The following is a 22,420-nucleotide window of genomic DNA, read 5'->3' as shown; positions in this document are numbered from 1 at the left end:
CTCTCTCTCCCCAGAAGCTTGTTAATACTGGGGGGCTCAAGCCTGGTGATCTGAGCCAGCTCATGGCACAATCCTCTCTTAAGGCTGTGGCTAAACTGTGTGGAAGTTTGGATCACTCCTCTCACTTCCCTCAGGATAGCCAGAAAGCTCTAGAGATATCAAATCAGCATGTCTGGTGAGTAATGCCTGTGAGCTCTTGTGGGTGGATCTTAATTACCCCCGTCTAACAGTGGCTGGCTGGGCTTCAATAGTAGTAGTCCATAGTTTTTTTTTTTTTTTTTAAACTATAGTCCGGCCCTCCAATGATCTGAGGGACAGTGAATTGGCCCCCAGTTTAAAAAGTTTGAGGACGCCTGGTGTAAGGTTTTGGGCAAGAAAGGGAATCTGCCATCTTATTGGCTCAAAGCCCTTATTTGTTTATTCAAAAAGACATTAGCCAGAGTTGGAGGATTTGTTAAAGTTGCTTAAATACTCCAAGGCATTCTTGTTGCACCATTTGTCTGTGGTGACTTGGGACGGAAATTAATCAGATTTTTGGCAGAGATTTGTGGGATATTACCATTGGTTGAGGATTTGATGCATCATTTTCTTAAATTGGGAGGAAAAGATACCAGGAATACTGCCCATTTAAGGGCGAATGAATGTGATGGTGATTTACATGGAAAGGATTAGCCAATCCTCTCTGGGAGGATGAAATGGAATACCCACAGAGAGGTAATGTGCCCCAAGGGTCTTTCTCCACTATTTCTTAGTGGAGGAATAATGGTTGAGCTGATACAGCAGCCCAGGACTCTTGGTTCCTCATTTAATTTTAGGAAATCTTAGGGGCAGGAGCTTCCCTTAGCTTTGCCTGAAAGAGGCAGTGTCTGGATGCAAAGTAGGAAATCTCATTTGTATAGAGATGGTACTGAGCATGCGGGAAGTTAACCTTGCATTAAGGGACCAAGGAAGCTCGGTGCCCGTAGCACAGAGGTTATGGTACCAGCCATATACACCAAGGGTGGAGGGTTCGAACCTGGCCCGGACCTGCTAAACAACAATGACAACTGCAACCAAAAAATAGCTGAGCATTGTGGTGGGTGCCTTTAATCTCAGCTACTTGGGAGGCTGTGGCAAGAGAATAGCTTAAGTCCAAGAGTTTGAGGTTGCTGTGAGCTGTGATGCCGCAGCATTCTACCAAGGACAACATAGTGAGGCTCTGTCTCAAAAAGAAAAGAGAACAAGGAGTTATCTTTTTCGTGTAGATGGTATAGGAGCCAAGGGAAAACTGCCCCTTTGCCTTCTGAAATTTCCCTAAAAATCAACTGACAAATGCAGGTTAATAGAAGAAAAGACCTACATATTTGTTATGCACAGAGGGAAAGTCACAGAGTGATTACTTACCACTCAGTGGGGCACAGCTGGTTACATATCCTCTTCTAAGGGGAAAGGGAGATGAAGAAGTGCAGGTGATTCTAGGTGGGCAGTAAAAGACTTTTAGAGGATTTCCATGAACTTGAAGAACATAAACAATGACCTGTTATCTCTCAGATAACAGATTGGTGACAAAAGTCTGTCAGTCTGTCTTCATGCGATAGGAGTTCAGTTAATGCAAACTCAAGGAAGGGACCAGAGGTCGTTTTCATCAAGAGAAAAGAAACCATACTCTGTAAAATAATTTAAAGAGGTTTATTTTGAGCCAAATTTGAGGACCATGACCCTGTTAGGGTGAAAAGAAAGCGAGACTGACTCCATTTTGTTGAAACTCTTGTTCCTAAGCTTGACTCCATTTTGCTGTTTACCCCTTTTCCTTAATATTTTATTACCTCCCAAACTGGTTCCTCTTGTTTGCTCACCCATTGCATTTTAGCTCTTGGCTAAAATTGCTAGTGATGTGTAAGTTACTGATTGAGGTCCTGATTGTGATCCTGTGATTTTAGCTTTTATGATCATGTCCTTAACGACCCTTAAAGTTTCCTGTATGTTCCCCTCTCTACACCTCCCCTTAGGACATTGTGGTTTGTCCCCATTTAGTAAGGAAGAAAGATTACTCATCGCTCTGGTGATTATAGCATTGTGTAAAATAACTAACTGCCCTAACCTGGTGATCCCCCCTACCCCTTTAACTGCTGGTTTTGCTTCTGTAACAATGCTTGCTTGCCCCCAGAAAAATTTTTCCCAGTAAAAGCCAGAGCCCCAGACAACTCGCAACTGCTCTCAGAAACCCCATGTTGGGACACTGAGGCAGTCACCAGTCAGCTCTTCAGTAAAGGGACTCTTTTATGAATTCAGCTTGTTTGGTAGTGTGGTCTCTGGGGAACTCCTGGGTATAACACCCAAGCCACCCCCAAGAAGCTTTGAGCAAGCATATTTATGGTGGTGGGGTTACAGTTTGGTTTTATACATTTTAGGGAGACAGGAATTACAGGTAAAGTCATAAATCAATACATGAAAGGCATATATTGGTTTGGCCCCCAAAGGTGATGAGAGAGAATGCCTGAGAAGGGTGAGGTCTAGGAGAACAGGTCTTCTAAAGGAGACCCCCAAGGATACACCTGCTGGGTCCTCTCCATGGTGACTCAGCTCTTGGGAATATATAAACTTAACTTCCTGGAACTTGGAAATTTCCAAGTTTTGAAATCCTGTTGTTCTGTAGGGGCTGGAATAGCGTCTCCCGCTTGATTTAAACTGGCCAATGAGAAGCATACCTATGGGTTGGAACTTTTTGACTGGAGATAAAAAGGGAAAGACCAAGCCAGTCAGGGAGCGTGGCCATTTGGAATTCTTCTATGCTTTAAGCTCCCAGCTGGTAAATAAAGCCCTTCCTCTTATAAACACGGTGGTCTTTCTCTCTGTTGGGCCTCGTATTCCTGCAACAGTGAGACATTTCAAAGTGGGGAACCACAAGATATAGGTGGGTTTAAAGATTCTTTTGCTGACAATTGGCTGAAAGACCAGGAGTCAGAGCAAAGGAATGCTGAGTTAAGATAAGGGTCTGCTAATCAGAGACAAACTACAGGACATATGCCCAGACTCAGGTGGGTTGTTGTGTGCTTGGAGGACCTGCAAGTGCGTCTTGCATGGCCTTAGACCTGCTTAGGAGTCCCATCTCTAGGGAGGCTGGGGGTGTGATGAGGCTGTCTGATCTCCTTTCTTATGCCTAGCAACTCAGTTTTAGGGATCCCCTTGGCCAAGAGGAGTTTCAGTCAGTCAGCCGCTGGAGGGAAGCCTTAAGATTTTATTTTAGTTCTTCTTTTGGGGGTCAGTACTTGAAGTAGGTGAGGGAACTTCAGAGAACAACTGTACTTTGTGCTTTGGCAGAGACAGAGGATTGAGAGACAGAGGAGGAGAAGGGGGCCAGGGAGACCCAGAGGCTTTCTTCTCAGTTCAGCCTGTGAAAGTGACAGACTTTGGGGCATCAGTTTCTGAAACCCAAAGTGGTGAGAAAACCAGGCTAGAAGTAGCCTGAGAATATAGGAAAGCTTCTCTGACCTCATTTGCCAGTTCAGAGCAAGGTGCCCACAGTGACGAGGTGACAGGGGTATCATTTTCTGAATGTTTAACCTCAGAGGGGACAAATCCCAGAACTTCAGGAAACATTTCTGGTTTGTGAAGTGGACTGGAGGCTTATTTGCTTTTGAAGAGATTTATAGACACACCAAGACTAAAGAGAGGGTTTATATGACCAGTAAGTTTCTTTCAGGCATGCTCAGAATAAAGGGGAAATTATCTTCTTTTTTTGGTGGCAGGGAAAATTATTTTTCTTTTACAGGTGATATTCAATTGTCCCAAACCTTTTGGAGTGATTGTGAGAGAGGATACCTGGGAAAAGTGAGGTCTGAGTGTTGCAGGAAGACAAGGCCCAACGGAGAGAAAGAGCAGCCAAACACCATGTTTATAAGAGGAAGGGCTTTATTACAGCCAGGAGAGCTTAAGGCATAGAAGAATTTGAAATGGCCATGCTCACCAATTGGCTTGGTCTTTCCCTTTTTATCTCCAGTCAAAAAGTTCCAACCCACAGGTACCTTTCTCATTGGTCAGTTTGAATCAAGCAGGAGATGCTATTCCAGCCCCTACAGAACTACAGGATTTCACAGAAGTTCCAGGAAGTTAAGTCTACAAATTCCCAAGAACTGAGTCACCCTGGAGAGGACCCTGCAGGTGTGTCCTTGTGGTCTCCTTGAGAAGACCTGTTCTAGACCTCACCCTTCTCAGCCATCCTCTCTCATGAGAGAACAGAGGTCTTCTGATAGAGGCCCCAAGATCACACCTGCAAGATCCTCCCCAGGGTGACTCAGCTCTTAGGAATTTGTAGAAACTTGACTTCCTGGGACCTGGAAACTAATGCTTCCTTCTGCTTCTGTAAAAGCCCTCCATTTTGTAAAAGCCTGAGCCCAGGGCGGCGCCTGTGGCTCAGTAGGTAAGGCGCCGGCCCCATATACCGAGGGTGACGGGTTCAAGCCTGGCCCCAGCCAAACTGCAACCAAAAAATAGCTGGGTGCCTGTAGTCCCAGCTACTCGGGAGGCTGAGGCAAGAGAATCGCTTAAGCCCAGGAGCTGGAGGTTGCTGTGAGCTGTGTGATGCCACGGCACTCTACCAAGGGCCATAAAGTGAGACTCTGTCTCTACAAAAAAAAAAAAAAAAAGAAGCCTGAGCCCATCTTCTCCACCTGGATTCAAACTGACAAATGAAAAAGGTACTCATGGACAAAGAGCCCTTGACTGGAGATAAAAGGGAAAAGACTAGTCAGGGAGCTTGGCCAGTCTTGAATTCTAGTCTGCCATGGTCCACCAGCTGGAATAAAGCTCTTCCTCCATATCTTGGTGCTGGGGTGATTCTCTGTCGGGCCTTTGTCTTCATGCAACATTTTGTTATGCCCCAACTCCATCTTGCAACACTCCCCCTTTATGACAGGAAGCTCAGCTGAAAGAGTTTAGTAACTATAAAACCCCATCTCCCCCGTAAGGACTCCCCTTACCAGGTGTTGTCTGTTGTCAAATTCGGCTTGCATTAAGGACTCTTCCTCCCCTACCGAAAGCTCCTTGTAAAAGGCTTCCACCCCTGCTTCTAGGGGTTGAGAGGCTTTGAGGCATGAGCCTGCTCTTGGACTGGCTGATCAGTGAAGGACCCTTGCTTAATTTGGACTCCATATGCTGGTGTTTCTCCATTCCACTTGCTTCAAGTATAACAATTTCTAACAGAAAAATGAAAAAAAAAATTTTTTTTTTTTTTGCCAATTTTTTCCCCAAAAGATTACTTTAAGAGTAACTTAATTTTGTTCTGAAAAAATTGGGGAATAAAGAAATTTATAAAGGAACTCAAAATCACTTTTTGAGGTTCATCCTAAAAGGCTAAACTACATTATGTAAATATCCTTAATGGTTAGAATTAATGGTTAACTCTTTTGTATTTTTCATCATCAAAGCCAGCTCAGTATCATTGAGTAAAATGCACAACAAGTGAAACAGCACATCCAAATTAACTGGAAGAGAACCAAAGGAAGCTATTGTAATTGTCATTAACTTTCTAATCACTACGACAGCATAACATCTTCATGCATATAGCAAAGTGCCAGTCAGTAAAAGGTGCAAGGTGGGAGATGTCACAAAATAAAGGGCAGTTTAGGCAGAGCGCAGTGGCTTTCACCTGTAATCCCAGCACTCTGGGAGGCTGAGGTGGGTGGATCGCTTGAGCTCACAAGTTTGAGACCAGCCTGAGCCAGAGTGAGACCCTGTCTCTAAAAATAGCCAGGCATTGTGGCGGGTGCCCATAGTCCCAGCTACTCAGGAGGCTGAGGCAAGAGAATCACCTAAGCTCAAGAATTGGAGGTTGCTGTGAGCTGTGACAGTACAGCACTCTACTGAGGGCAACATAGTGAGACTCTGTCTCGAAAAAAAAAAAAGGGCAGCCTAAGAATTAGAGGTTACAACTTCCTCTCTCTCTCTCTTGTTTTTTTTTTTGGAGACAGAGTTTCATTGTGTTGCCCTCAATAGAGTGCTGTGGTAGCTGGGACTACAGGCACCAGACACAATACCCAGCTATGTTTTGGGGCTTAAGCGATTCTCTTGCCTTAGCCTCCCAAGTAGCTGGGACTACAGGTGCCCACCACAATGCCTGGCTATTTTGTTGTTGTTGGTGCAGTTGTCATTGTTTTTTTGTTTGTTTTTAGCTGGCCCAGGCCAGGTTTGAACCCCCCCAGCCTCGGTGTATGTGGCTGGCACCCTACCTACTGAGCTATGGATGCTGCCAGTTGTCATTGTTACTTAGCAGACCTGGGCCAGGTTTGAACCTGCCAGCCTGGATACATGTGGCTGGTGCCCTAAACGCTGAGCTACAGGCCACTCTCTTTATTTTTATTATTAAATCATAGCTGTCTACATTAATGCTATCATAGGGCACCATACACTGGTTTGATAGACCGTTTGACACATTTTCGTCACCCTGGTTAACATAGACTTCCTGGCATTTTCTTAGTTATTGTGTTAAGACATTTACATTCTACATTTACTAAGTTTCACATGTACTCTTGTAAGATGCACTGCAGGTGTAATCCCACCAATCACCCTCCCTCCGTACTCTCTTGTTTTGAGACAGAGTCTACCCTGCCGAGAGTGCCCTGGCATCATAGCTCACAGCAATCTCAAAGTCTTGGGCTCAAGTGATCCTCTTGACTCAGCCTCTTGAGTAGCTGGAACTATAGGTGCCTGCCACAACACCTGGCTAGTTTTTCTATTTTTAGTAGAGACAGGGTCTCCCTCTTGCTCAGGCTGGTCTTAAACTCCTGAGCTCAAGGTATCCACCCACCTAGGCCTCCCAGAGTGCTAAGAGTCCAGTAATCTTGTCTTTTCTATTCCTCTTCTCAGATATTCAGTTCTGCATTCCCACCTCCCCATCTCCACAACACCAACTGACATCACCACTGTCTTCCTCTGACCTATCTCTGATCCTTCCTTACATTGCTGGTAGAGTGACTATGCCATCTGACAAACCGGATAATTCACTATTTCTTCTTCCTCTGCTACTCATTTGTTTAACAAACAGTTACTGGGCATCTATTATGTGTCAGCCAATGACTTAGGAGCTGGGTAACGACCATGACCTTGGAAGGCGAGATCCCTTGTAATAAAGTTCTGTTCTTCATTCTCTTCCTCCTGGCTTAACTCTTCCCTTATTCCTTCTCTCATTTCACTACTTGGGACTAAGATCTCCTTGGATTGACTGCATTTCTTATGCCCAGGGCCCAGCACAATGGGCCATATTTCCGTTCATGCTTCTGTAATGGATGAATGAATTCTCTATTTATTGAAATGATTTACTCAGAGTCTGGATGCTAAACCTTTCACAGGAGGAATTAAAATACTACCTGGAGTCTTTCCATTTTTATCTATGTTGCTTTTTCTGCTTATTAAAATATGCATCAATATGATAAATTGTTGCAGAAATTAATAAAATAGAAAGTGAAACTCCTCCACATCTCAAACCTCAAGTGAGAGAGCATTGCAGTTTACGATCTGATGGGTACTCCTCCCATTTGTTTCTCACTTTTAATGCAGCTCTGTCTTTCTCCATACACACCTACGTATGTATATTTATATCCTATAGATAATTTCAAACCCAAATAGCATCATAGTAGTCAAATGAATCTTCAACTTTTTTTTTTTTCTTTTTCCATTTGATAATACATCTTGGCTTAGATCGTGCTGAATTTTCTCTAAATTCCTTTCCAACTCTACATTGTACATTTCTGAATTGAGGCCAGAAACTTCCCTATTTTTATTAACTAGTTCTCATTATTATAAGAGAAATACATACACATGATAAGTATACTTCACAGAACAGAAGGGAATAGAATTAAATGTAGAAGCCTCCCTCCTCTTTGGAGCATGTTTCACACTCCAAGGTTGACTATTTTAACTGTTTCCTGAGCACTCTTTCAGAACCTTTAGGAAGTTTCCTGGGCAAACGAATATACACATATCCCTTTACTTCCTCCCCACCTCATATATAATTCAGTGGAAAGAATTACAAACATTTAACAACTTCATTTAGGGTAAATTTCTTTTACTGGAGCCCCTGGGGAGTCAATAAAATTATTAAGTCTGGAAGCTGCCAAATACTCCGTAGCTTAAACCATGGCACAATTTGCTTACCATTCTTTATTTTATATATTTATGTATTGAGTTTTTGAGACAGTCTCACTCTGTTACCTCAGGCTAGAGTGCTGTGGCATCATACCTCGAAGCAACCTCAAACTCTTGGGCTCAAGTGATCCTCCTGCTTCAGCCTTGTAAGTAACTACTGCCACAATGCCTCAGCAGTTTTTCTGTTTTTAGTAGAGATGGGATGTTGCCCTTGCTCAGGCTGGTCTCCAACTCCTAAGCTCAAGCAATCTACTCCCCAAGTCCCCCCAAAGTGCTAGGAACAGGCATGAGCCACCGCACTCAGTCTGCTTACCATTGTTTAAAAGCCATTCTCCTTTTTTTTTTTTTGTCCATTGAGGCATTTCATTTGTTCAGTATGTATTACATCCCTAGAGAAAGAATCGCAGGATTTTCCCTCCTGTGTGTTTTCTTCTTGCTTCTTCGTGGTCCATGATGCCAGCTGAAGTTGTCAGTACAATGAAACCAAACTGGCGTGATGGCAGCAGTTTATTCTGCCATTTTTCTAGATCTTTGAGTTGCACATCAAACCTTGGGCTGATCATTCCACACTTGTTTAACCTGCCTGTGAGGTTCACAACAATTTTCCCAGCTCTGTGATCATCGATGATTTCAAATTCGCCAATGTAACCATGCTTCATCATCACAGTTAGAAACTGGACGATGACTTTGGAGCACGGCCTTATAAGAACCTGGCGTTTGCCTCTCTTTTTGGCATTGTTGATGCTCTTAAGAGCATCAGCCAGGACGTTCATGCGCACCATTATGGCAGCATGGAAAGATGGCGGAAAAAAGCATTCTCCTTTTCTATAATCTGAAATTCAGGGGCGCAGTGACTCATGCCTATAATCCTAGCATTCTGGGAGGCCAAGGCGGGTGGATTGCTTGAGCTCAGGAGTTTGAGATCAATCTGAGAAAGAGCAAGACCCTATCTCTAAAAAAATAGCCAGGCATTGTGGTGGGTGACTGTAATCCCAGCTACTAGGGAGGCTGAGGCAAGAAGATCGCTTGAACCCAAGAGTTTGAGGTTGCTGTGAACTATGACTCTATGGCACTCTACCCAGGGTGACAAATTGGGACTCTGTCTCAGAAAAAGAGAAAAAAAGAAATTCACCAGTTTGTAGCCGGACAGACTTCTCAGAATAAAAACTACATGTTCCAGCCTCCTTTGTAGTAAGGTATGTCCAGGTGACTATGTTGTGTCCAATGGGCAATGATAAGAAAAACTGGGGACCCCTGGGGTTATGCTTTAAAGGATGGTGTGGTTTTTCTTGTGTCATTTCCCCCTTTCATTAGTTGGATTGTGGACCTCAGATCATGGAAACCAGCATTGGCACCTTAGTGATGAAGGTACAGTGAGACGGAAGGATCTTGGACTCCTGAGAGCTTTGCAAAGCAGAACTTTCACAATTGCATGGACTTTGGGAGAGAGAAATACATTTGCATCTTTGCTCTTGTGAGCTTCTGCTATTTGAGGTCTGTGCTATACACAGGTGAGCGTCTGCCCTCACTGTGAGCGTTATTACTGAGAAAGAAAAGAAACTTTTTTTTTTTTAGATAGATTCTCGCTATGTCACCCTTCATAGAGTGCCGTGATATTACAGCTCATAGCAACCTCCAAGTCTTGGGCTTAAGTGATTGTCTTGCCTCAGCTTCCCAAGTAGCTGGGACTACAGGTGCTCACCACAATGCCTGGCTGTTGTTGTTGTTGTTGTTGTAGTTGTCATTTTTGTTGGGCAGGCCCAGACTGGGTTCGAACCCACCAGCGCTGGTGTATGTAACCGGTGCCTCAGCTGCTGAGCTACAGGCACCAAGCTGAAAAGAAACTTTTTGTCTGAGGAATGTGATCCCCTTTAAATCATCAGACCCAGAGAGACATTAAAGTGAGCGAACAGTTATGTCTCACTCCCTCCTTGACCTAAATAAATTTTTCAAAGCTGCCAATGTAGAACCTAAACTGAGTGTCTCCACCAAAAAGCTATAAATAACCTAATATTCCATAAGCTGGACACCATCACTCATATCTTATAGTTCAACAATGTATATAGCCAGAGAGTATTCAATATTCTTCCTTCCTCCCTCCCTTCCTTCCCTTTTTTCTTTTCTTTTTTTCCTCTTTCAACAGAATCTCATTCTCTTGCCCAGTCTGAAGTGCTGTGTGGCATCAGCCTAGCTCACAGCAACCTCAAACTCCTGGGCTGAAGCAATGCTGCCGCCTCAGCCTCTCAGAGTGCTGGGACTACAGGCACAGGTGCAAGCCACAGTGCCTGGCCTCAATATTACTTCTAAAAAAGGGAGAATTAACCTAGTGTGGTGGCTCATGCCTTGCCGTGGACCACCCTGTCGGTGGGCTTCAGTCCGAGGGAGAGCAGGGAAACGGAGTCAGGTTGATTGAAAGGTCGACGCAGGAATGACAGTCCGACACACAGCACTTGGTGGAGTATGCAGCTACATTTTACTGAGTTAAGAGTGTGGTATTTATACACTTTAGTACATAGGTTACACAAAGCACTTTTACAACTTGCTGACCTTTACAAGTTATATTTTAAGTTTGCAGATGTGGGTAGTCATCCATTACTATTTCTCAATGTCTTGCCCTTAAGGGGAACAAAGGTTAGTGGTTATCAGTGAAACCTGCTTACTTCTCCTTATCTGTGGAATGTTAATATAGTGCAATTCTTTACATTTGTGTTTAAGTAATAGTAAAGGTATAACTTGTTTTAAAACTCTTATTAGATATATAAATGTTAATTTAATGTTGATTATATATATTCTTATTATGTGCTTATTATTAATCATATGTGCTTATTCTATTGTGATTTGATTGATTAGAAATTAAGTGAAGTAAGATGTTTTTTAAGGAAAGTTTTACTGTGGGTGGTGATGGTGCATGTCGTGTTGGAACATCTTGTTTGCTGTGCCTGCATTGTCTCAGTTCACTGACATTTATGGTGGGAACGTGCTATTGTGCAGGCTCCCTTGGAGCCACTGAGTCTGGCATAGTCATGCTTTTTGTGCTGTCTCTGGACCAGCTACCTTTGTGTTCATTCTTACAAGACTTATTGCTTACTTATCAGGACAAACAGACATTCAGTCTAACATGCACGTACATTGTAACAAAAAGTCATACCCTTAGGTTGATGCGATAAAAAACAGCATGCTGGGCAACATTACTGTTGCTGCGCACACTGGGGGTGCTGGGGGCTCAGCTCCGGGGAGCACAAACCTCCTTTCCGTCGTCTTACAACGCGGACAGCGCCACCTCGCTGCGGCTTGGTGCCGAGGGTGCGGCAATGCCTGTAATCCTAGCACTCTGAGAGGCCTAGGTAGCTGAGCTCAGGAGTTGGAGACCAGCCCAATCGAGAGTGTGACACCATGTGCACTAAAAATAGAAAATAGCCAGACGTGTGGTAGGCGGCTATAGTCCCAGCTACTCCATAGGCTGAGGCAAGAGGATAACTTGAGCCCAACAGTTTGAGGTTGCTGTGAGCTGTGATGCTACAGCACTCTACCCAGGGCAACAGAGTGAGAGACTGTCTGAAAATAAACAAATAAATAAGAATTCCAAAAAAATGACTTTTGTAATTACTCTCCTGATTTGTCCTTTTTTTTTTTTTGGAGACAGAGACTCACTTTGTGACTCTTTATAGAATGCTGTGGTGTCATAGCTCACAGCAACCTCAAACTTCTGGGCTCAAGAGATTCTCTTGCCTCAGTCTCCTGAGTAGCTGGGAATACAGGTGCCTGCCACAATGTCTGACTATTTTTAGAGAGGAGGTCTCAACCTGGCTCAGGCTGGTCTTGAACCCGTGAGCTCAGGCAATCCACCTGCTTTGCCTTTCCAGAGTGCTGGGATTACAGGCATGAGCCACCTCGCTCAGCTTGATTTGTCTTTTTTTCTTTAAAAACTTGGGCCTCTCCTTTGTTATCCAGAGCCCTCCTCGGTGTTTCCTGGACCAAATAAACTCTCTATATTAATTTTGCCTCAATTTTTTTCATCTGGTTGACAAGATATTATTTCCTTGTCCATAGGTCAATTTTCTGAATCATAGGGTACGCCAGGGATAAGTTGAGAATGTTTTACCATGATGATTAAAGTTATTCTGGGGATGTTAATCCCAAAGTCAATCCCTTGGAGGGAGATGACTCAAGAAAAAAAATCCTGTGAACATGAATAAGGGCAGAAATAGAGATGCATAAGCAATTTCTTCCCCCAATTTAGTCTTTAGTTTCTTCCTCAGAAAACAAGGGCAGGACCCCAGGGCCCCTGTGAACAGAAGACTTTGCTCAGGATACATTACCCAGTAAGGCAGTGGCAGACTTTCTGCTCATCTGCCTCTGACCATGATGACTTTCCTGGGAGGCATCCGACTTTTCAACAGTAACTGAAGTTAATAGAAAAGGACAGTGAGGAGAGGATGTTGGGAATATTGGCAAAGAGGATAGGGTGAAGACAGCTGGAACATAGTGGTGAGGTATCGCTAGGGGAGGGGGACCCTCAGCGAGGCGGTGGGCAGAGGCGTTGTTCCCCCCTTCCTGTAACGGTCAATTGAACAAGACCAAACGATGACTCCATTGGCTCAGATGATAAGAAAAGGAAGGGCCAGGTGAGGTGAATCACGCCAGTAATCCTGGCACTCTGGGGTACTGAGGCAGGTGGATTGCTTGAGCTCAGGAGTTCAAGACCAGCCTTGGCAAGAGGGAGACACTGTTGCTGCTAAAAATGGAAAAACAGAGGCAAGAGGATCGCTTGAGCCCAGGAATTGGAGATTGCTGTGAGCTATGATGATAATTCTCCCACTCTGAGTAGAAACTCTAACTGCTATTAGGGAAAAAGGACAAAAACTCAATCTAACTGTCTCCTGCTGTGCCAGGCGATGACAGAAGGGGACAGTTAGTGTTTCTCTGGAGGGTGGGCAATCCAGGGGTCACCAATAAAATCGGGCATTGGCCTGTTTGTGGCCTGATGACATCATCTCTGGAAGACACAAATCTGGTTAGTATATTAAATGGCAAGAGTAGAAGAGACAGAGGAGGTGAGTAATGACAGTGTTATTGGTGTCAGGTTGGAAATAACAAAGTCAGTGATTTCAAAAGAAAACTACATTAACACTTTCCTTGCTGGATTCTAAATAACAACTTCAAATTTTTTGTAGGCTCACTAGTGTAGGTGGACTGTGCTTGATTCTCTTCATGGTCTGCTTCTGTAGGTGGTGGTGGGTTCCAGAACTTTACTCGTGAATGATGTGTCCAGGAATCTATTCCCAAAACTTTAACAAGTGTAGAAGAAGACAAGATGACAGGAAAGGGACCCTCCCAAGTTGTGGGGGGTGGTCAGGGAAGGTGACTTGGAGGGAAGAGTTTTATCATAACTAGATTTCCAGGAGAGAAAAGCTCTGTTAGTGATGAATGTGAAAATGTAGTTGGGAGGTTCTTAAGGATTTGTTGAAATTTAGCTAAAGAAGTATTATGTTTTACTAATTCTGTAGTTTCTTGATCTAATAATAAATTGTTGGCTAAAAAGGGCCTTGCATATAGTAACTCAAATGGGCTACAACCGAGTTTCTGAGGTAAATTTTTTATTCTAAGGAGAACAATGGAAAGTAATTTAGTTCAAGGGAGATGAGTCCCTTGAGTTAGCTTTTATAGCCGTCCTTTGATTTTATCATTCATTTTTTTCTACTTTCCCAGAGGGGGCCTCCAAGAACAGTGTAGATGATATTTTATGCCCAGAGCTTTAGATAGTCCCTGTGTAATAGCTGCTTTGAAGGCAGGCACATTATCAATTTGCAAACTCCGAGGGAGTTCAGACCTGGGGATAATCTAGTGTACTAAAGACTTTACAACTTCCTGGGCCTTTTCTGTTCTGCAGGGGAATGCTTCAACCTCATTAGTGGAAGTATCTACAAACACCAGCAAATATTAAATACCATGATAAGGCACAGGCGCTGAGCCTTATCTTAGGGAGATAAGTAAAATCTATTTGCCAACTTTTACCTGGATATTTATGTTGTTTTTGTATACCTGGAGGAGATTGACAGTGATTTGAAGGATTGTTTCTCTGACATACATCACAAGTCCTTATTATCTGTTTTATGGTTTTAAATAAGTTTTTCCATTAAAGAGAGCTTTAGCCATTTGATAAGTACTTTCAGTGCCAAAATGAAAAGACTGATGCAAAGTTTTAAGTATTTTCCACTGACTTGCAGCAGGGAATAGTAAAAGTCCACTTCTGTTTTATAGTCAGCCTGATGGAAGTGAATAGTCTCTGGATAAAGCCCATTCCTTTTCTTTCTTTCTTTCTTTCTTTTTTTTTTTTTGAGACATAGTCTCAAGCTGTTGCCCTGAGTAGAGTGCTATGGCATCACAGCTCACAGCAAACTCAAACTCTTGGGCTTAAGCGATTCTCTTGCCTCAGCCTCCTAAGTAGCTAAGACTACAGGAGCCCACTACAACACCTTGCTATTTTTCTGTTACAGTTGTCATTGTTGCTTTAGCTGGCCCAGGCTGGATTCAAACCCACCAGCTTGGGTGTATGTGGCTGGCCACTGAACTACGGGCGCCGCCAGCCCATTCCTTTTTTTTTTCTTTTCTTTTTGAATTTTCGTCAAGGCCAGGTTCAAACCCTCCACACCTTGTGTATGGGGCTGGCGCCCTACTTCTTGAGCCACAGGTGCCACCCCAGCCCATTCCTTTTCTTTTGGGGTATATTGAGGAATATGATTCTCAAGTGATCCCTCCCAAATGAGGGGTACAACAGGGAAATTTTTCCCTTCGGTGCTGCCATTTTAGCCTCTTTATTGACAAGTCGGTTAAGATTTTTTGATGTCCCTTAGAATGAATAACAGCTACTTCTTATGGAGAATGAATAGCTTGTAATAACCTGTCTATTTCATGATGATATTTTGTGGGGGGGGCATTGGAAGTTAGGTATTATCTTTCCTTCCACATGGCAGTGTGGGCATGTAAAATGAGGAAGGCACATTTTGAGTCAGTGTTTTTATATTGACTCATTTGTCTCTCCCTGTTTCTAAAGCCTGGGCTAAGGCTATTAGCTCAGCTAAGTGTGTGCTGATCCCTGAAGGGAGAGACCCATTCTCAGTTACAGCATGCTGAGTAACTACAGCATAGCCTGCTTTGAGAATTCCTTGTTCTATGAATGAACTTCCATCGGTATATGAAACCATGTCAGGATTAGGTAGGGGGGTTTCTTGTAAGTCTTCTCTAGCTGCATAGGTCTGTGCTAGAATTTGTTGGCAATCATGCCCTATTTCCTTGTTGGATTCAGGGAGGAAAGTGGCAGGATTCAAGTGGCACAGGTGTGTAATTGCAGCACTGGCCCTTCTAGTAATAAGGCTTGATATTTAAGAAGGTGGTTATCTGACAGGCAAGATTGCTTTTTTTTTTTTGAGATAGAGCTTCAAGCTGTCGCCCTGGATAGAGTACTATGGCATCACAGCTCACAGCAACCTCCAACTCCTGGGCTTAAGCAATTCTCCTGCCTCTGCCTCCCAAATAGCTGGGATTACAGGCACCCACCACAACACCCGGCTATTTTTTGGTTGCAACCGTCATCGTTGTTTGATGGGCCCAGGCTGGATTCGAACCCACCACCTCAGGTGTATGTGGCTGGCGCCTTAGCTGTTTGAGCCACAAGTGCAGAGCCAAAGATTGCTTTTTGAATTTAAAAGTCCAGTAAGGTCATGAGAAGTATAAATAATTAGGTCTCTTCCCAAAGTTAGCTTAATTGCCTCCTGGGTTAAGAGGGCTACAGCTGCTACAACCCACAGACAGTTTGGCCATTTGTTGACCACAGAGTCAATTTCTTTAGTAAGATAAGCTACAGGTTGTAAAACTGGACCCTGGGCTGTTGGGTCAAGACTCCTAGGGCAATTTCAGTCTGCTCTGTAACATAGATTAAATTGTTGTCCGGCATGAAGATTTTTTTGGCACTCCTAGAATAAGAGCGACTTGAAATTTTGGAAGGTATTCATAATTTCTGACACTTTAGATTCTGTGTTATGGATATTAGCCCCTTCTTAGCTTCTGCTTTTAGAGCGTATTGTTTGTGATTGCAATAGATGGAGGGATCTTTTAACTTAATTTGGACAAGTTGAGCATGGTTTGCTCTTCCCATCTGTCACTCAGGAGCTCATACTTCTGGTTAATTTTTGTCTTTAATAAGGGAAGGCACAGTATAGGTTCTTGTCCATATACATGTAAATGGTTGTTCCCATTTTAGTTAGTGTGCCCCTCCCCCACAGGAGAATAGGACTTTCAGGCATGATTAGGAAGGTGAGAGAGACAGTCACCCCAAATGCAGCTTAAAGGTTGAGAGAAGAATTTGGTAACCAGATTTCCAGACACCCCCTTGTATAGTTACAGATTTAGGGGATAGAAGACCAGGGTTCGAAAGGGGTATAGAGGGCGGCGCCTGTGGCTCAGTCGGTAAGGCGCCGGCCCCATATACCGAGGGTGGCGGGTTCAAACCCGGCCCCTGCCAAACTGCAACCAAAAAATAGCTGGGTGTTGTGGCGGGCGCCTGTAGTCCCAGCTACTCGGGAGGCTGAGGCAAGAGAATCGCTTAAGCCCAGGAGTTGGAGGTTGCTGTGAGCTGTGTGAGGCCACGGCACTCTACTGAGGGCCATAAAGTGAGACTCTGTCTCTACAAAAAAAAAAAAAAAAAAAAGAAAGGGGTATAGAAAAATTGCTCCAGGTAGTACCTGTGGCTCAAAGGAGTAGGGCACCAGCTCCATATGCTGGAGATGGTGGGTTCAAACCCAGCCCCGGCCTAAAAAAAAAAAGAAGAAGAAAAATTGCTCCAGTACCCAGAATAAATTCTGTCTCCTGGCCCGCCACTATGAAGCAGACCTGGGGCTCTTGAGGGGTGATGACACAAGCTGGAGCCATGAGAAACTGCCCTGGGAACCTTTGATCCAGTTTGGGGACTGATGTGGTCACTGTCCCAGGAAGCCTTTGCCTCTGAGGACAGGCTGGCCTCCAATGGTCACCGTTGCATTCTGGACAGGGCCCAGTGGCTTGCAGGGCAGACGATGCTGATGGGGGCAATCTCTCTTGAAATGGCCAGTCTGGCCACATTGGAAACACTGGTTCTTAGTTCCTCTGGCTTCCTTCTGCCCCTAAATGGTGCCAATTTATTGGAGTGGCTTTAGTAGAGCTGTCATTCTTTTTTTTCCTCTTCTTCCTGATCTTGTCTATAAAAGATCACTTTGGCTGTTTTAAGAAGATTCTCCAGACCACGGCCATGAGCAAGATGCTGGTGGCCGTGGGTCCCTACAGACAATCTCAGCCAAGCTGCTTCGATCACATGAAGATGGGCTTTGTGATGGGTTGTGCTGTAGGCATGGCGGCCGGGGCACTCTTCAGGACCTTTTCCTGTCTCAGGATCAGAATGCGGGGTCAGGAGCTGGTGGGGGGCATTGGGAAAACCATGACGCAGAGTGGCGGAACGTTTGGTACATTCATGGCCATTGGGATGGGCATCGAGGCTAACCATGGCAGTGGCTGCTCACTACATTTTCTCCTCAATCCCAGCCCATATGATATAATAAAGCAAATTCTTTGAGTAGTAAAAAAAAAAAAAAAGATTCTCCAGGTTATGATCAAAGCCTAGTGCCAATTTCTGGAATTTTCTTTGAATGTCTGGGGCCACTTGAATGATAAATTTATCTTTTAAAATAATCTGGCCCCCTAAGGAGTTGGGTGTAAACTGAGTGTGTTGCTTTCCTAAGCCACTCAAGAAAGGCTGAGGGACTTTCATTTTGCTCCTGGTAAACAGACAACTTAGGGCCAGCGCAGTGGCTCACGCCTGTAATCCTAGTACTCTGAAAGGGAAAGGTGGGTGGATTGCTTGAGCTCCCAGGTTCGAGACCATCCTGGGCAAGAGTGAGACCCCAGCCTCTAAAAATAGCTGAGTGTTGGGTGGCGCCTGTGACTAAGTGGGTAGGGAGCCGGCTCCATATGCCTAGGGTGGTGGGTTCAAACCTGGCCCCGGCCAAAAACTGCCAAAAAAAAAAAAAAAAAAAAAAGCAAGGCGTTGTGGCAGGTGCCTCTAGTCCCAGCTACTTCCGAGGCTGAGGTAAGAGAATTGCCTAAGCCCAAGAGCTGGAGGTTGCTGTGAGCTGTGACGCCATGGCCCCTCTACCAAGGGCAACCAAGTGAGACTCTGTCTCTAAAAAAAAAAAAAAAAAAATAGCCAGGTGCAGGTGGCACCTGTGGCTCAAAGGGGTAGGGCGCTGGCCCCATATGCCAGAGGTGGTGGGTTCAGACCCAGCCCTGGCCAAAAACTGCAAAAAAAAAAATTGTCAGGTGTTGTGCTTGGCACCTGTAGTCCCAGCTATTAGGGAAGTTGAGGCCGGAGGATCACTTGGATTCAGAAGTTTCAGGTTATGTGCTGTGAGCTAGCTTTATGCCATGGCACTCTAGCCTGGGCAATAGAGTGAGACTGTCTAAGAAAAATGTGTCAACTAATAAGAAATAAAACCAACATTTGTGAAGCCTCAAAGCAAAAGAGAAGGTAGTTTAATTGGGGATTTTTATCAATTATAACTTGCTAGACACACTAGACAATTATAACTTGCTAGATGCAAGCCGCTAAATAGTGTTCCGTCCAGGTGCGGTTAGTCAGGGGCTTATGAAGGTTTAAGTTTACACCAGCAGAAACTTTTATTACAGTCCCCCAATTACTAATGGCTGGTTGACAGCTTAGAATGTCTCTGGGCAATGATCAGCTCAATTTGGCACAGCTGTCTCGTCAGGAGGTTTGCAGTCAGGCCCAGAGTAAACAGTTCAAATCAAAGGCAAGTGCTTTATCAGGACATTTTTCTGTTTGGCTCAGTCCAACAGGTCAAATTCCACGTGGGTGTGTGAATTGGGGCCCAACTCCTTATCCCTCCTAGTGCAGTTTTGACTTCTGACATTATCATCTCCACTGTGGAGTTGTTTTCACAGCAGCCACTATCGTACCTGCCAGAAATTGTGTGAGGCAGCACAAAGCACAGCTCTCCTGCCATTTCCACCCACACCCCTCTCTGGGTTTCTAGGGTCTGCACCTGCAGAACCAGCACTAGGATGAGGTGGAAAGAAGAAACACTTTTGGCATAATAAACTTGGGTGTAGGAGGCCTCCTCTGCTCCCCTGGAAGGTCTAACTGTTGTGTAGATCCTTTTCTCCAGAGAGGGGACAGGGGCCTTTTTTCTTTCTGCTCCCAGGAGTCCCAAGTCTATCCTAGTTAACCGAATGCAACTGTGAGCACTGCAAACTGGCCTAAGGCAGAGGGGACCATCGCAGGTGGGGTTGACAGAGAAAATCTTGTAGGAAAGGCCAGATAGGCTGATGTGGGTCATTGCGGGGCCAAGAGTCCCTGCTAGACGGAGGGAGATTCTGGGTCCTGCTCTTAAAGTGAGTAAGATTTGAATCCATTCACTGAGAGAGTGGGAAAAGGCAGAAGAAGGAGTCTGATCGCCTTCCCCTGCTTGATTTACAGGGAACTGGATTCTATAGAATAGAGCTGCTACTTAATATTCTTTATTTTATTTTATTTCTGTCATCCAGGCTGGATGAGATCACAGCTCGCTGCAGCCTTGAACTCCTATCCTCAGCAATCCTCCTGCCTTAGCCTCCTGAGAAGTTGGGTCTACAGGTGGGTACCACTGCATGCAAATTACTTTACATTTTCTGAGAATTGAAAACATCTATGAATTATTGTTATTATTTCATCGATGAATTACTGCAGGGGCCAGCACAATTTTTTCTTTAAAGGGCTAGATAGTAAATATTTTAGTCTTTGTGGGTCATACAGTTTCTGTCATAAATATTCAACTCTGTCCCCAATGTGGCACAAAAGTAGGTACAGAAAATAAACCAATGGGGGTGACTGTGTTCCAATAAAACTTTTTTTTATAAAAATAGTGTGCAGGCTGGACTTGGCCCCTGGGAATTAGTTTGCTAGACGACTGTGCCCTTCCATAGTGAAGGACACGATAGAGTAGAAGGTATTTTCTAACTTTTACAGCAATGGGTACAGATTTTTATCCCCAGTTAACAGATGAAGAAACTGAGGGGCACTTGGGCCAGCTGTGATGACTCACACCTGTAATCCCAGCACTCTGGGAGGCCAAGGCAGGTGGATTGCTTGAGCTCATGAGTTGGAGAATAGCCTGAGCAGAAAAGCAAGACCCGGTCTCTACTAAAAATAGAAAAACTAGCTTGGTGCCAGTAGCACAGTGGTTATAGCACCGGCCACATGCACTGAGGCTGGAGGGTTCGAACCTGGCCTGGGCCAGCTAAACAACAATGGCAACTGCAATAAAAAAATAGCTGGGCATTGTGGCAGGTGCCTGTAGTCCCAGCCATTTGGGAGGCTGAGGCAAGAGAATTGCTTCAGCCCAAGAGCTTGAGGTTGCTGTGAGCTGTGATGCCACGGCACTCTGCCCAAGGTGAGAGCTTGAGACTCTGTCTCAAAAAAAAAAAAAAAGAAAGAAAAAGGAACTGAGGGATAATTTCTACGGCTTCAGAGCTAGGAGGTAAGAGTTGAGATTTGAACCCAGGACAAACTGCTCCAAAGATCGTGAATGCTCTGTGGAGTATGGTGTATGTATGGAGTATACATCCTAAATGTATAATGTATATAAATTCAACTATACTTATAGGGAAAGGGGAAGAGAGTGGGGGGAGAATGTTGCCAGAAGTGTTTGGCCAGAGTTGCAGAGATGAGACCAGTAGTCAGAATGTTCTGAGAAGAGGAGGGCTACAGCTCTGTCAGGCATGTAGCAACTTCAGTTTATTTCTTTCAAGCTTATATACTTTAACAATGCAAGGTTTCGCATGTACACACATGTACACATTCTAATAATAAACCAGCTGGCTACAAATGGTCTTTATGATAAAAGTACAAAGAAACCACAAAGCTTATTGAACTATTTAGCTGCAAGGAACAGATTTTTTGTCTGTAAGGAACAGATGTAACCTTTAACAGAGCTGTACACTAACTTATCTTGATTTTCCATTCCCCAGGTCCCTTCCAGGAAATTCCAGAGACAGCCAGACTCTGCTTTCAGAGCCTGCCTCCTACATGGTTAGCTTTCTAATCACTTTGGAGGGTCTTCAAAAGAACATCCCTTCATATGGACTTTGAGAAAGTTTCTTCAAGTATAAATCAATGGCACTCAAAGTGACATTGAGGTTACAGAGAAAAGGAAGGAGAGAGTTTTTTTTTTCTTTTTGAGACAGAATCTTACTCCATTGCCCAGGCTAAATTGCTGTGGCATCAGACTAGCTTATAGCAACTTCAAACTCCTGGGTTCAAGAGGAATTTGCCTCAGCAAACTGAATAGTTTTCCTTGCCTCAGACTCCTGAATAGCTGGGACTGCAGGCACATGTCACAATGCCTGGCTAATTTTTCTATTTTTATAGAGAAGGGGTCTCATTCTTGTCCAGTGGATCCTCCTGCTTTGGCCTCACAGAGTGCTAGGATTACAGGTGTGAGCCACCATGTCTGGCTCCAAGTTGTATTTAAAAATCCTATCTCTTGGCTGGGCACCTCTAGCACAATGGTTGTGGCACTGGCCACATACACCAAGCCTGTTGAGTTCAAACATGGCCCAGGCCAGCTAAACAACAATGGCAACCGCAACAAAAAATAGCTGGGCATTGTGGCGGGAGCCTGTAGTCCCAGCTACTTGGGAGGCTGAGGCAAGAGAATCGCTTAAGGCCAAGAGTTGGAGGTTGCTGTGAGCTGTGACACCACACCACTCTACAGAGGGTGACATAGTGAGACACTGTCTCAAAAAAAAAAAAAAATAAAAAATCCTATCTCCCAAATTCTTGGAGAGGTGGTGGATTTGAAAAATTCCTTCTGTCTCCTGTTTAGCTTTCTATGAATTAAACTGTTTCTCTGCTATAGACCCTGGTGCCTCTGTGTACTGGCTTCCTCTTGAGCAGCAGACAATGACCCTGCGTGGGCAGCAACGTCCACAAGTGCTTGTTTTCTGTCTGGTAGCTGTAAGGAGGCCTCACACTTGGTGGAGTCAGGGCATTCTGTTCCTTGGCCATAATTTATGATTCTGAGATTTTCTGGAGGTTGTAGATTCTTGCCTGGGTGTTGAAGACTTCTGCATGTAGTAAGCAAGCATTGGCTGAGAACCTCCCCCCACCACCCCACGGGACTGCCTAGAGCTCAAGAGAGTTGATGTATTTATCACCTAAGACATGAGATGATGGTGATACAACTCTGTGAACTGTTGCCATTGATTTGTAGAC

General features: G+C 44.4%; 1 protein-coding gene and 1 long non-coding RNA gene across 5 annotated transcripts in view; both read left to right on the top strand.

The window, feature by feature from the left end:
* Nucleotides 1–22,145, top strand: part of LOC128562154 (uncharacterized) — a 41,503-nt gene extending 19,358 nt beyond the window's left edge. For all 4 annotated transcript variants that reach the window (XR_008373372.1, XR_008373371.1, XR_008373370.1 and 1 more), the window contains 2 exons: nucleotides 19,714–19,801; nucleotides 21,175–22,145. This is a non-coding gene — a long non-coding RNA (uncharacterized LOC128562154). The remainder of the gene's footprint in view (nucleotides 1–19,713; nucleotides 19,802–21,174) is intronic.
* On the top strand, nucleotides 17,371–17,952 carry LOC128562153 (reactive oxygen species modulator 1-like). The gene has a single exon (XM_053556797.1). The coding sequence runs from the start codon at nucleotides 17,405–17,407 to the stop codon at nucleotides 17,723–17,725; it is 321 nt and encodes a 106-aa protein (XP_053412772.1). The 5' UTR covers nucleotides 17,371–17,404; the 3' UTR covers nucleotides 17,726–17,952.
* Nucleotides 22,146–22,420: the final 275 nt, after the last annotated feature.

This window comes from Nycticebus coucang, chromosome 12, assembly GCF_027406575.1.
Source record: "Nycticebus coucang isolate mNycCou1 chromosome 12, mNycCou1.pri, whole genome shotgun sequence".
Classification (NCBI taxonomy): Eukaryota; Metazoa; Chordata; class Mammalia; order Primates; family Lorisidae; genus Nycticebus; species Nycticebus coucang.
Note: the sequence above shows the minus strand (reverse complement) of the source record. Positions and strands in the feature narration are given on the sequence as shown.